Source organism: Diabrotica undecimpunctata, chromosome 2 (genome assembly GCF_040954645.1).
Source record: "Diabrotica undecimpunctata isolate CICGRU chromosome 2, icDiaUnde3, whole genome shotgun sequence".
In the NCBI taxonomy this organism is placed as follows: domain Eukaryota; kingdom Metazoa; phylum Arthropoda; class Insecta; order Coleoptera; family Chrysomelidae; genus Diabrotica; species Diabrotica undecimpunctata.
In genome coordinates, this window is record NC_092804.1 from 135,934,269 (window position 1) to 135,950,356 (window position 16,088).

The 16,088-nt window shown below is 33.2% G+C and overlaps 1 protein-coding gene across 1 annotated transcript in view; it reads right to left on the bottom strand.

Annotated features, from left to right (window-relative positions):
- Positions 1 to 2,945: 2,945 nt before the first annotated feature.
- LOC140434918 (uncharacterized) overlaps positions 2,946 to 16,088 on the bottom strand; it is a 56,257-nt gene continuing 43,114 nt past the window's right edge. The window contains exon 3 of the mRNA XM_072523547.1: positions 2,946 to 10,267. Within this exon, the coding sequence (XP_072379648.1) occupies positions 9,812 to 10,267 (456 nt within the window). The 3' untranslated portion in view covers positions 2,946 to 9,811. The remainder of the gene's footprint in view (positions 10,268 to 16,088) is intronic.

The following is a 16,088-nucleotide window of genomic DNA, read 5'->3' on the forward strand; positions in this document are numbered from 1 at the left end:
TAGGTAATTATTCTAAAACATTGAATATCTCAAAAAGTATGCCAGATATTACGTAGACTGTTCACCTACGGATGTGACGCACAAGATTTTTGGTTTTTTTTATTATGACGTTTTACATCATACACCTTTCGATTAATAATTAAGTTTGATTGTTGGTTAAATTTTCTGGATTTTAATTGCAATAAGAATAAGAAAATTAATATTTACGAAACTGTTAGATACAAACCAAAGTATGTATATAAAATATGTATGTTACTTATACTTCATCTAATTTACATTCCGTTGCACGTCATCCGCGTCATAGCCCGTGACGTCACATGATACCAACACGAAATATTTAGGCGGTAGGTGTGTTCTTTTTTAGAATCACTTTGCCGAGTACACTGGCATTTCAGCCACTATAGACATATTTTATTATATACGCGTAGAAATAATATTTAAAGATTTCTATTAATGTTATCTTAAAGAAATACACAATAATATGTTTCATTTAATTTATATAAATGCATTATAAAGCGTTTTTATGAAGAACATTTGTTCGGAACACACTGTAACTGTAATCGAACGAAGGTGACATTTTGGCATAAATTGGTAACACTTATTTGACAGTTGCGGTGTTGACACTTTAGTGTTGTTTTTATTATTTACTATTAATTAAAATATGTTGTTTTTTAAACAAGCGGCTCAAATTGTTTTTAACAAGATTATTTTTTAACTCTTGTTTTGTTTCTATTGATTTACATTAAATATTAATTTATTTTGTTGTATAATCCACTTTTGCAATATTTAGGTGACCTGTTTGATTTAAAATGGATTCAGGAATTTTTTATACTTTGGCAACTATGTCAACTTCGATCTCTGACGTGGATAATGACGTGAAACGGTATGTAAATTAGATGGACTGTATGCATTATCCATTTGAGAAAAGTACGGTAATAATAAATCGGTGTAATATTGAAGATGGTGGTCTATTATATAATGGGAAAATAATTTTTGGTGATAGAACACTTAATTCTACAGAACTTCGCTATTTTTCTTACTTGTCACAATTTTCATGTTTCGTGATGGGTGGTGTATAGAGTAAAACAACCTGCATAATTTAGAAGTTTAAATCTAAACACAAATGTATGTCAATATTGTTTTTTCAAATTTGTTAAGAAATACTCTACATTTCTCTTGTTAGATATTTTTAATAAAAATTCAAAGTGCCAGGATTGGAAAATTATTTAGTATAAATAACTAATTTCTGTGTAGAATTGCAATCGTATGCTTATAATAAGTTTTACAATACCAGCTGAAAATTTACTAACTAAAGAAGACTTTATTTTATGGAATAAAGTCCATTTGTCTGAAAATGACCAGTGTGTTTGTATTTCTATAATTATTTTAGTTGCAGAAGATATGCTGCACTGCGACTTAGAACACAATTACTTAAGCGATCTTTGAAAACTAGGTCGTTAAGTCATCTGCAACTCCTGCAAGATGAAAACTCAAGAGGACTTACCGAAGAGTCCATCAAAAATCATTCACCAAAAAGATTGCAACATCTTCTTTCAAAGAACACCTGAGAACAACGGACATTTCTTGTATTCGGAGAAATATGAGCAATGATCATTTGCCTTTTATGCCATCTGTACCGAAGACAATGAGGAAGCGCATCAAGCAATCCTACAGAAGAATCTAAATACGGACCGCGATAAATGTTTTGTGTTGCATAACGATTCGCAACAAAATATTATTTTCGGTATTCTTGATAATTTAAGTTCCTTGGTGAAAACAGAGGCATATAACATGGATGGTACATTTCAATATGCTTCTTATATTCAGTATTCTTACCGACAAACGCATAGAAAACCTGCGTCATGATCTTTACTCAATTAATTCGTTGTTCCAAAGAAGTTGATGTCGTTTGAAGTACATCAAGACTTGTGGCTGATTTTGAAATTTCGATTCACAAGCCCGTAATTATTGTTTGGCCATATGCGAAGCGAATTGGGTATTTATTTCACTTGACTCAATGTTAGTTTCGCAAAATCCAAAAACTTGGTTTGGTAACCACTTACAAGAGGGGATATTCCAACGGCAAGTGGCTGCACCACTTATTTTGCTTGCCATTTTTGGATCCAGAACGAGTCGGCGACTGTTTTGTCAACCATTTCATGCGGATATCCCTAACCTGCCTTCATTTATGAAAATGACCGATTACATGGTCTAGCCATATACATTTCACCACAAATGCATGCGAATCCTTTCATTCCCATTTTTCCAACTATTTTTAATAAATATTTTCATTATAAAGTTCACTATCGAAAACCTATGCATCTGAATTATCAGATCTTAAAACTGTATAGATTGGCAGATACGTCGTATAGGCCACACCGTAAGAAACCCGATATTAATAACTATTTTTAAGCAATTTTGTTAAAAAAAATCTGAATTTAATAAAATTAACACATAAACAAGAAGTGTAACAGGTAACAGGCAATCTTCCGGATGAAAAACCAGCGCCTTGGCGCAAAAATGCTGCTGATGAGTTTACCTATCTGCGGTGATGAGTTTACCTATCTTCAAAGGATGCCAGTGATCAGTTTACTGTATCTCGGAGGGTCTAATAATTTTATGTGGGGCTATAAAGTGATGAGTTCCTATACGTCCAACCGTTTTACGTATATCAAGTCGTCTTTTTTCTATCCACTCCTCACTAGAGATGTCACACAAAATTGCGCCCAGGTCGGAGAGTGTTTTGACCCACTTCTCAAAGTTCGCCGTTGTGTACTAGAGACACCTAGCAGCCGGTAGCATTCAGTACTACTTTAAACATGGATGTATTTGTCTAATTTAGGTTAAAGTACTGAATATTTTTTCTTGGTTTATTGTATGCCACAATCATATTATGTAAACAGTTTCTAATTGGACTCATAGGAAAAAATAATGAAATTTCAATATCTAAATTCATAAATTTATTATCAAGTATGACACTGAATAATTAAAACATGTCTATGGGTAGTATAATAAATATTGGGTGAATTATTTTATACAGGATTTCACAAACAACTTTTCGACAATATGAACATAAACAATAATGTTCGTATATTAACTGCAGTTATTGTCTATTTTAAATAAAAAAATCTCTAATGCTCCACGAGCAATTCGATTGCTATCACATATTTACAATAATATAACTTATTCGATTATTGCGTTTTAAATAAATTTTTGTCGACATTGCAATTTAAGGGATATAATACAAGTTACAACTTAGAATAGGTGTCCAGCGTTTCTGTATTAGAATAAATGTTCAGCTTGCCATTAGAAAACCACTACGATGAAATTGTTACTATATCCGAGACCACCCTGGATCTGCCAGACATAGGGTGGAGAATTTATATATTTATCTTATGGCATACAACACGAACACATAATTAAAAATCAATATAAAACGTTAAATGAAGTATTACAAACGAACATCTAGCGTATTATTAATATAATGTGAAACATTTTCTGTCGCATTCAGGAACTCATCGAAAACTCCAGGGAATCGCCTTCGGGGGCATTCTTCAACAATATGACGGACGGTCTGTCGTTGTGCACCACAGTCACACTCAGGAGTAAGGGCTTTTCTCCATCTATATAGGCTGTCAGCACATCTACCGCTACTTGTTCTTATTCTGTTTAGCGTTGTCCATGTATTGCCGGTCAGTTCAAAGCCTGGTGGTTTCTGATCGATACAGATCATTTGATGTGTTTCCTGTGGTAAGTCGCTCTCCCATTGTCTTTTCAAGGCGTTGGTGAGGTTAAAATGTTCCTAATGTAAGGAGTTGGCTCTTAACAATGGAGGATATCTGGAGCGCAGTCTGTTTATTTCGATATCAAGCTTATCATGGTGGACGGGTATTTGATAATTAGCATCGATTTTTTGATATTCTCTGAGAAGAGAATGACTTCTTCGCAGTTTTGGCGGTGCAATGTGACTCAGAATGAGAAGCCAATAGTTCAGTCTGAGTCTAATTGTACCTGAGATCGCATTGTCTGGTTTAATTGGGTGTCAATAATCTTCATGTTTTGCTATTGAGCCATACCGGTGAAGCATATTCAGCCACCGAGTATACAAGTTCGAGAGCGGATGATCTTACTACGGAGGCTCAGGACCCGCATGTAGTGCCACGTAGCTGTTGGATGAGATTATTTCACGTTTTCAGTGTTGCTGCCGTTCTATGTAGGTGTTCTTTAAAACTTAATGTTTTGTCCAGAGTCACTCCAAGATATTTTGGTGTTGAGTTATGAGTGATCAGTCTGTTTTCAAAGTAAATTGAGAGTTTCTTGTTAGCTTGGGCATTATTCAGATGGAAACAGCACACTTCGATTTTCGTTGCATTGGGCCGTAGCCTCCATTTGCGAAAGTATTCTCCCATAAATTGTTTCTGTAATATCCATGTTATTACATCTTGCTGCAATGGCCCAATCGTAAGCGTAGCCAAATTTCTGCGAAGCTGTCCCAGGTAGGTCCGCGATGTATAAATTAAACAGTAAGGGTGCCAAAACAGATCCAATAAAGTGGAAAAATTATAACCTGAGATAAAAGTAGCCTCCTTAATTTTTTATACACTTTCTTCCTCATGATTAAAAGTAAAGCATCTGCCAAATTGATGCGTTGTTGATAAGCTATGAATTCTCTCCCATATTATTAATAATTTCAACCATCAACTTCAAAGACAATTTAAATTCACATGTGATCAATCCTTGGCGTCCTTACAAAGGAAAGTCAAAATTCAGATTCATAATTCATCACCCTATTTTGAAAAATTTAATTAAAAACCCAATTTTGCTGAAATTAATCATTCATCTAATGTTGCTAAATTACTAGGTTTAAGCCCTAAGCCCAACATTTAGGTTATCCCCATCCTTTTAAGACTATTTCATTCGCAATCTTCTATTTTCAATGAAAACATCCATCCTTGCTAACTCGAATATTTCTAAGCTATAAAACAAACATCAGAAAGGGGCTGAGTGTGAGAAATGGAGAACAAATATGCGCCGAGATAGGGAGAGATAGAGACGAAGTCTAGATGACACGACAACAGACGCGGTGAAACTGTCAAACCATATATATATATATATATATATATATATATATATATATATATATATATATATATAAATATATATATATATATAGAGAGAGAGAGAGAGAGAGAGAGAGAGTTTGTCATGACATAACAGAATCTTGGTTAGTTTAGGAGAAATCGTAATATTATTCGACTTGCAATTTCAGTTTAACTTGATCTTTATCATCCTACCACTTCACGACTTTACCCGTTAAATACTACTTTTTGCCATATTTTTCTCAGATGACTGAGAAACTTGCTTATAAATAAATTCTCTGAATAGACGAGATTTCTTGATAACTGATCCTTATAAGATTCCTAACTCTCACTTATGGTTCCACGTGCCACACCCCGGGATTTGCAATGGTCTGCAGGCTAACTAAGTGAGGGTTAAAAGATGTGGCGAAAATTTCACGGTAAACAACATAAATCATTATAATTAACAAAGCAAAAATTGTGTTGGAAGTACAATTCACCACCAGTGAGAAAATGATAAAACGAGTGTCATCAAATCCGTGTCTGGGTACAGTATTAAATGAACAGTACGCTATTTCCACGAAATAAAATCAATAACTGAAAAATCCAGAGTAGCTTCCATCCAAATGTCCAAATTATTTAAAACACGACAATGTGAATTTGAAATTAAAACTAATAATACTATTAGGAAGCTTGTACTTCGTGATTTTTTGTTTCCAAAAAAACAAATGACAGTACTGACACGGCGCAGCGTGGAACTACAAATTATTTTTAATAATTTGTAGTTCCGGACTAAAAACCGGACCACGCTTTCGAAGAAGACCACCGATAATACCGGTAGACAATGTAGATAGATCTAATAAGAGAAATATCCAGATCAGAAGCCAGAAGAAAAGTGAGAAAACTTAGAATTTGTGATGAAAAACCAGGAATGTCACATGAAAAATAATAGCTTTTGTAATTTAATCTTTTTTTTAATATTTGACGTTTTATTTTGTAATAAAATTGTAATATTTTAAAGCCGTGTGTGATATTTTAAAGCCTTTTTATATCCTAAACTACTTTTTTTTGAATTGCTACTAAAGTTTAAAACACAATTTAATATATTTTAAACATCTGAATTTATATTTATAGACAAGCGCCTCGACTTCGATAGACATACGGAAATAAATCATAAATGACTGCCACTGCAAAATCTTATACTGTAGGCAGTCAGCCTCATATGATTGACAGCGACAGCACAAAATTAAATACCAAAAAAATAGGGTCTCGGCAGTCAGAGTATTAATTTAATTTGACTAATTACATCAAACTAAACTTCAAAATTTGATTTTAAGCTGAGCATTTAATAATATTAATTTTAACAAAGATAATGTGCCTTATCCAAGGTATCTAGTGGACACATTAACACTGTCAAATCCTCCTTTTTATTGTTTCCTAAATAAATATCTTACCTTGACACATAACAACTAATAACAATTCCAAATCTTTAGAAGTTTTCTAATCCTCTTACCTAACATATTGTTCTCAAATATATTTTGTTACCTGGTAATAAATACTTCTTAGTTTAGTTCATTTGTTCCTTTGTTTTCAAAAGACCCAAAAAGAAAGTTATAAGCTGTTTACCTATAACGCCATTAGTAACGGTATTTTTAAATATAAATTGCAATGTCGAAATAAAATAAAATAATCTAGGAATATCACAGGGTTGCGAATAACAAAGTGGTGATGTCTTTTTAAAAATGTTATAATTTGTACTTACGCAAATGTCTAATAGTAGTATTTGATTTTTAAACTAAATAATAAACGTGTCAAATTAATCGAAAAAAAAACACTCGCTGGAATTCAGGTTAAAAAAATAAATTAATTGTTTGTTGTACGCAAAGGCAGAGCTGCACAATGTCAAAAAAGTGAATATGTAAATGATATAAATAATGAATATTATAAAGTATCAAATATGATACTTTACAGAGAGAGTATGATACTTATGAGAGAAAATGTATTTTCTCTCTTCAATTTTCAATGAATAAAATATTTCAAAACGAGGAAAACTAAATTATTTATTTAGTGGTACTTTGCGATAATATGTGTCTCTCTGTACAATGGAGCTACAGCCCAAATCGAGTCTTAATCTCCTCTAAACTATGTCTCCAACATTGCCGGCCCCGTGCCGCTCTTCTAAAAGTTCTGACGTCTAGCAAATTTTACCCGTCCTCTGTCACTTTATCCTATCTGTCCTTCCTTATTATTTCGCCTTGAATTTGACTAACCAGTACTCTTCTACGTAATCTATTAACTTTCATTCTTACTACATCACCAGCCCATCGAATTCTCCGAATTTTAATGAATTCTGAAATCGGTGCCTCATTGAACACTTGGTAGGGATCATGGTTGTACCTGGATCTTCATCGCGATAATTTTTGCATTTCGCTATATCTTCTTTTTTATAAATTGGGCATATAACATGTGGTGGGATACCATGTAGTGAAAGACTATATCACGATAGAATGACACTATAGCTCGAACATGTTACAATGGAAGAGGAAAGAAGGGAAGAACCAGAACGAGATGGTTGAAAACTATGAATGATAGCACTACGATGGAGGAGAATGGCACACGAGAGATCTGAATGGAACGACCTAGCAAGAGACTCAAAGACCCATTCAGTGTTATAAAGACAAAAGAAAAAAAAGTGAGACCATGAAGAAACAATGCAAGAAAAAATTTATGGTCTCAAGATATATAAAACAAATGTACAAGTAGGTAAAGTAAGATGAAATTTTAAAGTGATAGACCAAGAGCAATTTTTGATATAAATATGAAAGTCAAACGCAAACATAAAACAAAATACTATTTCGCTTTGGACTTATTTCATTTAAAGCAACAGCTTCCTCCAAAGAATGATAATTTTACAGTTATCTAAAATTATCTTAACTAAATTTGTCATTCTCCTGAAGAAGCTGATGTATCCTGCCGATGGGTGCCGCGTTTTCTGGCCGTTGACCAAAACATTATTGTGTGATTATTTCTCAGCAGTGTTTGAACCTTCGAAGTGCAATCCATTGGACTTTTGACATCAATTGGTAACCGTTGATGAAACCTGGATACACTGCTACACACCAGAGAACAGAATGAGTGCATGGCGGTGAATTGAAGCTGGCTAAATTGCTCCAAAGCGGGCAAGATAAGATTGGCTCAATAGGTCTGAAAGGTTATGGCCACTGTGTTTTGCGATTGCAAAGGCATAATTTTAATTGATCATCTTAAGAAAAGTATCCATATATAAATAATATTGACCATCTATCAATAGCCAATATTATTGGGCATTATTGCACAAATTGAATCAAGAAGTCAATGGGAAACGGACCATATGCAGAAAAAAAAAAGTTTTGTTTCTACAAGATAATTAATCGACTCACAGAATTGTTATGACAATGACAAAAATTGATGAGTTTGGCTTCGAATTGTTTTTTGTCTGGCTTATTCTCCTGATTTGGCCCTCGTTGATTATTGTGTTCCCAAATCTAGAGAGATGGCTGATAAAGAAAAATTCAGCTCAAAATGAGGAGATATTTGATTAAACAAACGCCAGCATGAAGAAGTTGTACAATCGCTGGAATAGTTGTATTAAGCTTAAAGGAAACGATATTAAATAAAATTCCTGGAAATAATGTTTGTTTTTCTGGTTACTTATCAAACCACCAGTTATTAAACATGCATAAATATTTCAAATAGAACCATATTGAACAAAGTTGTTACGATGGAAAGCGTAAATAATTATACTATGATGTCTAGTACAATAGTTATCCAATAAGTTTATTGATATCTTATTTTTAAGGTTGTATGCGTATTACTTGTACATCAAACAACAATATTCGTATATTGTATATAAAAAAACATTTTTTGTGCAAAATCAAATACACTATAGACAAAGATAGATATCCTTAGATTATCTCCTAGCATATTTTTCGGAATTTATTACTCACTATCCTCGGTAAACGAAACAATATAAATAGATAGGAATGATGGAGTAATACTTGCTCACTTTCGATAGAATCAGCAACTACTGTCTCCCAAACAGTACGTCAAACCAGCTTATATTTTCTTCCTACAAATTCCGTTGTACATCAATAATTACAAGCGAGTGTAATATTTACAATTACTTATAATTTGCCAAACTTTTATTTAAATTTGTCATAAAAGTGACCTGAAAACTATTATCTGGAACTTTAATGTTTTAAAATGAGCTAATCAATGCTTGACAACGATACTTGTACGAAAAATCCTATATGTATATTATTCTATATAACTTATGGTATATTTACATTTTGAAAAACTTTTACCAATTACAGGATTTGGATAATGGATTTCAAGAATCTAATAATTAAAAAATATCGAGGATATTTCTACAAACTCGACATCACAATAGCTAAGAAATAACAAGATTCTATCGAAAAGAGTCATTTACTTATAAAAGAAAAAGGTAGGGGATCTTTATCCTAATCCGGAAGTCATGTATTGTTGAGTAAACGTGCTTATTTATTATTTTAAGTATATTTGAAAATTTAAGTGCTTTATATACATATATCAGATATTTGTAACTAACTATTAATCGATGAACGAACTGTTAAAAAATCAGTCAAATAAATACTATCGATCTAACTTGGGAAAAAAATCCCCTGCCTACATTAAAGCTAAACTACAAAATATTTACACTTATTATTTAATCCTGTCTACGAGCTAGCGTGGACTTTTCGTGGTGACGAGGGAGGTATTGACATGTCCTGTGTCCTTACTCTAAGAGCATCTAAGGCATTAGGGGATAACTGGGAGGGACTGTGGATTTCAGGACTAGAACTCCTCGAGCGCTCTTCTGGCATATGTACATTACCTACAAGGTTAAGAGGTGGTACTCCCCCTCCTGCCAACATGTACTGTGACAGAAAAGCGTGAAATGTGGGCATATGTGTCTTGGGGGGCCAGTGAAGGCCTAACGCTGGGCTAAGAATTGGCGGGAACGGGACAGATGGCCAAAAGTGTTCATTGGAGACAGGGGGTATGCCAACTGGACCGTGGATTGCGAAATCTGGTAGTCCAGGTTGGTCTCCGGGATGCATGAATGATACTGCTTCTCTTCCCATAGCCTTTTCGCGCTTTCTCCATTTGGCGCGTCTATTTTGAAACCAGACCTGGAATAGAAACATTTTCGTTTATAACAAATTTTAAGTTCAAGCGTTCTATAGTCGTTTTATTTTACAGTTTCAAACTTTCTTTATTGCAACTTTATAATAATATAAAAAGGAAACCTGATAAGACACAATATTTTAAATTTTGCACACAGTATATGATACGAGTATTGATATTTGGATTTTAGATATAAAATACGAAAAATTATAATAAAAAAAACATAACGTCCAGTAAACGTTGTACTTGATATTGGTAGAGTGTCCCATTTATACATTTCTGCAATGGATTGTTTCCTTATAACATTCTATTTCTCTGTTTTTCTTCATTACTTTGTCATTACAACAATATTTCTTTTAGGAATAGTATACTACCAATGTGTTATACATAAAATGGCTTCTCCTTCTCCATTGAGATATATGGCCCGCTCATTCTTGAAAGTATTTACCATATTTTCAAAACAACAATTACAACCATACAAACAGAACAACTACAAGACAACATAAGAAATACATATAGAGAATACATGGAAGACAGAAGAAATTTTAGAACCAATGAAAATACGAAGATTTTACATAATTAAGTAAAATACACAGAAACCCAGAGAATCGTCCGGAAAAAAATCAAGAAGGCGAAAGAAGTATGCATGAACAGCAGATATAAGGAACTGGGGGATTTACTAAGAGAACGTGACTACTTTAAGGCATACAAAACTATAAAAGAAGTTACAAATATGAAAAAAAATTCACTACAACAAAAAAAGCCTCAGGTCTAGATGATATATATATATATATATATATATATATATATATATATATATATATATATATATATATATATATATATATATATGGAGATAATAAAACTTATCTATGAAAAAATCTTTAGATCTTAATGGTATTACTGAACAAAATATATACGACTGGAATCTTCCCAGAAGACTACGAACTTTTAATCGACTACGAAAAATCGTTTAATCGAGTAAAACACATAAAACTCATATGCAATGTGGCTCTTATTATAGATAATAACATAGAGGAAAATTAATGTGGATTCAGAGGAGGACGCAGCACTGTAGATTAAATTTTCCTGCTGCATGAAATACAAACAGAAAGCTACGAATATGGGAAATACAGTGGCCCTGATCATCGACAAAGGTTTTGACAGACTAAAATGGAAAGAAATATATAAGGCACTACGTAAAATTGGAATTAGTAAAAAATTAGTAAGAAAGATAAAAGTGACTCATAAAAACAGAGAATAGGGTTAAAATAAATCGAAAAGAAACAGATAAGTTTGAAATCAGTGAGGAGATGTGACAAGGTTATCCACTATCATCACTGTTGTTTAGTATCATTCTTGAAATTGTCGTCAAAAAAACCGGAATCAACAGGACAGGACTTGTATATCAACGAAAGCACCAATGGCTAGTACTCGCACAAGAATTAAAAGAAATACTAAAAAGACTACATACGTACATACAATAACAAAATTTGACAATAATCACAGAAGAAAAAATATATAAATTCGAAGAAGTAGAAAGGTTCCAATACCAAGCAAGTTATGACGAGTAATCGTTGTGTCTTTGCTTTAAACAGGTTAATAAGAACTGAAAACGTATCTTGAAGTGCTAATATTAGAATATATAAGACAGTGATAAGATCTATAGCATTATATGCCAGTGAAATATGGACGATGGACAAATCCGAACAAGTAATGCTCCAAGTGTGGAAAAGAGAAGTAGGAAAAAGTCCTCAAGAAAATATTTGAAGGAAAGCTATGGAATGGAATGTGGATAAAAATACCAAATATAGAACTAAAGAAGAGGTGTGGAGAACCGAATATCGTAAGGATCGTAAAATCACAAAGACTGAGATGGTTAGGACATATCCAAACGATGCCAAACACGAGATTATTTTAAAGAGTATTAAAGGGAGGAGTAGGAGGAAAGAAGAACAAACGTAGATCAAAGACCAGGTACAAGGATGTTGACAAAAACATGCAGTCTGGAGAAAGAAAGCAGCAAACAGGAAAGAATGGTAAATAATAGTAAACCAAGCCATGAGCATTCTAGGCCTAGAGAGATAATTTATATATCTGTAACCAACAAATAAAACCGGTAAAAAGATTCCAGTACGTGACCAACAATAAGAGATGCTAAGAAGGATGGGTATTGAGAGAGAACTAAACATTGAAAAACAAATCAAAAAACGAGGGTTGAGTTTACTGAGAGTACAAGCTGATTATAGCCGCAAATGTCAATCAAGGAACAAAAAATTATCTTTCTCTCTTTATATTTGAAGCTTACAATATATGCATTATAAAAACATCCCAACAGTGCCAAACCGAAATATTTTATTTCATGGTTGACATTTGCGGCTATATTCAGCTTGTACTTTCGGAAACTCAACCAAAAGAAGTTATCTAGAACATATTTAAAACGAAGAAAATTAATTGACAAAAACAGCTCAAGATAGAAAATATTTTTGTAATTATCTCCAACATTATGTAATGGAGAGAGAACTATGAACCGATATAAAGACCCAAACACTAGAAGACTAAATCAGGAGGCAATCCACCTAGGAACCCCATTTATACTAAAAAAACTCCACAACGGCAAGAGCAGGTTAAAAAATGGAGAAGCTGGAGAAAATTATGGATCAGGGAAAAAATCTCAAATGCTAGCCATGTTAAAACTAAGAAAGGACCTATTTCTCTGTTGTGTCACTTTTTCAAACTATACGAGAGACTTATTCTGGCCAGAATAGAAAAAAATGTCAACAAGCACCTTATCCAACAACAAGGAGGATTCAGACCCGGCAAATCTTGCACCGGCCAAGTCCTCGCACTAATAGAACACATTGAAGAAGGCTTCGAAGAAGGGGCTGCTTTCGTAGATCTGACAGCAGTCTATGAGACAGTACGGCACAAGACATTGCTCTATAATTTATACGACACTCTCAATAACCGCCATTTAGGTAGCCAATATGACGCCACTCTCAAATCTAGATAAAATAGCGAGTTTTGCAGATTCGTCAATAAGCACAGATGTAGCAGAGCACATGGAAAATTAAATAAATCGCGGAGGTGTGGCATGCGCTATACATTGCTCGAACACCACGAAAGCGACTAAAATTCAGGAAAAGCTTTCTTGGAACAATGCAGGATACGAACATTTTCCTCTTCCAACGATTCAATGAACCAGCCAATCTCTAGACTTTAAATTGTGGAAAACTGTAATATGATAAGAACGATGATCGCTTTAGTAAAATCAAACATGGCAAAATGGAGGAAAATAGACCAAGATGATGTAAATTGTGACTATGGAGAAATACAAAATATGGAATATCTTTTTACATGCAGAAACTGTTCTCATCGGTTTACCCTCGAAGATTTATGGTCCGCCAACGAAGATGAAACCATCGTAAAACTAAAATTTTTGGATTTTTCTAAAATATTTGTCAAGTGGACGATTATGATTCCCGATGTTGGCGTAAGTTAGTGCACTTCGTTTAGAATATCTGTGGCTTTGAGTGTTCTGTTTGTTTTTATGTAGTATTTGGTAGATTTTTAATGTTTATTCTCGATTTGGAAATGCATGATAGCATGCTTTATGCTTCAAATAAGTTTTATTTCTGGTACATAATTGTATCAAATGGTAACTGTTTTCGTTGTTTACACTATCATTAAATCATTGTTCATCATTACCTATTCCGGCATTCAAATCCCCAAAAAAATAATTTTATCTGACTCATTCGTTTTGATCTGTTATATTATGTAGTTCGTCATACATTTCTGTTTTGTTTTCTTGTCTCTGATATATCTGGGGTATAAACACTAAGTATATCAAAAACAAAAGGGCTTTACAAAACTTTAGACCGATCATAGCAGGTTCTGAATGAAGGTTACGGTCAAATTAAAATAAAAGGTATTATGTGAAATAGATCTAAAGTATTAAAAAGAAATTGATTATATAAAACAGTAGAACTTAATTACTTTGTTTATAGAATTAGAATAAAGACCTATTTATATGAAACGTGATAAATTACCTCAGTGTTGTAATGAAAAAAAATTATCATCGTCTTACTTTCGAAAATCTCTATATTAGTTCTCTAAGAAAGTTATTGAAATATAGATCTTATTTATCAGTAATATGAGATAGTATCTACGTTAATGTTATCTGAAATTTGGGAATTAAAAAGTATATTACAAATACAGATTTTCATTTCATTGTGTTTTGATCATCAAGACATTCAATTTAAATTTAGGAACGAGTTTAAGTAAATCGGCAGATTGTTAAAAGTGTGTTAAGATAAGTAACTCAAAGTATAGTATTTTTGTCACGCAAGAAACAAATTATGAAGTTACAGTCTAATTGAACACACATTGTTCTGAAGTAAGCGAGTCATATACAACATCTGAAACAATTGCAACCACAGGCTTCCCCCCAAGTTCTTGAAAAATTAAAAATTAGTATCCAGCACACTGCATGCTTTCGGCTTATGGTCTGTGCGATTCGGGTCATTGAATCCATAATACTGGATAATAGCGGACATGAATCGCGTCTTAATTGGTAACAATTTGGATAATTAATCTGGCTTGTAACGGCGTAAGTAGCATTGCAATTGGCCATTGTTCGCCACAATAGCAGTAATCGGAACTGGTTCCGGACCCCAGGATTCTCTGATGTCTCATTTAGAGTGCCTTATACAGTGAGGGACTTTAATGCTGTCAGTTGAGATTTTAAATTTCTGTTTCATTAGAAGATACATTTAAATTGTGAATTATAAGAACTAGCTTTATTTGGGAAACATGAGAAAAGACTAACAGCCTTATAAAAAATAAAAACACTACCACTACTAACAACTAAGAGATGTTTACAAAACGGAGCTTAAGAAATAACTGGTAATGATTGCAAAACATTTTCATCGAACAATAAAGAAAAAAGCATATTACAATTGAGGGTATTACACACTTTTTCCTACTTTTTGGTAAAATTAATTGTCATGTACAAAACATAATATTCGATTCTTCAGTTACAGCTTTAATTCGTTTTTTTTTGCTTTAAATTTATTACTATTACAAAGTAATTCCTATTTGGTTCAGTACAGCATATTGTGATCGTTATTTTATATATATATATATATATATATATATATATATATATTCAGGGATTCTACAGTATTCACTGCCTTCCCTCGTTCAGCCGTTTGCATCACTCTCTGTTGTCCCATTCTCTATCGTTTAGGCCTCTCTTACTCATGGCATCGTCTACTTCGTTCAGGATCGTACAGGATCTTCGGGGTCGTCCTCTTTTTCTCCTTCCTATGGGGCTCCATTCGGTTATTCTCTTTATCCATCAGCTGTCGCTAGTTCTTCATACATGTCCATACCACTTTAGTCTTTTTTGTTATATCTAGGTTAGTATGTCTGTTTCTATTGATTTTGTTTGTTTTTGTTTTCTTGCTTTATTTCGTCATTACTTCTCCTATCCATTCTTGTGATTCTGCAGCATCTTCGCAGGTATTCCATCTCTGTTGCTACTATCTTACTGCTGTTTTTCTTGTTTATAATCCAATTTTCAGCCCCATATGTCATAATACTTCGCACTAATGTTTTATAAATCTGTGTTGTTGTCTTCATAGTTAGATGTCTATCCCACCATACTGAGTTAAGTTGCCAGATTGCTTGTTCTTGTTTGTCCTACTCTTTGCTTAATTTCTTCCTCTGTTGTTACCTTTTTGGTGATTATAAACCCCAAGTATTTAAATGTATCCTTTCTTTTGACTGTTACGTTGTCGTCAATCTGTAGATCTTCTATGTCTT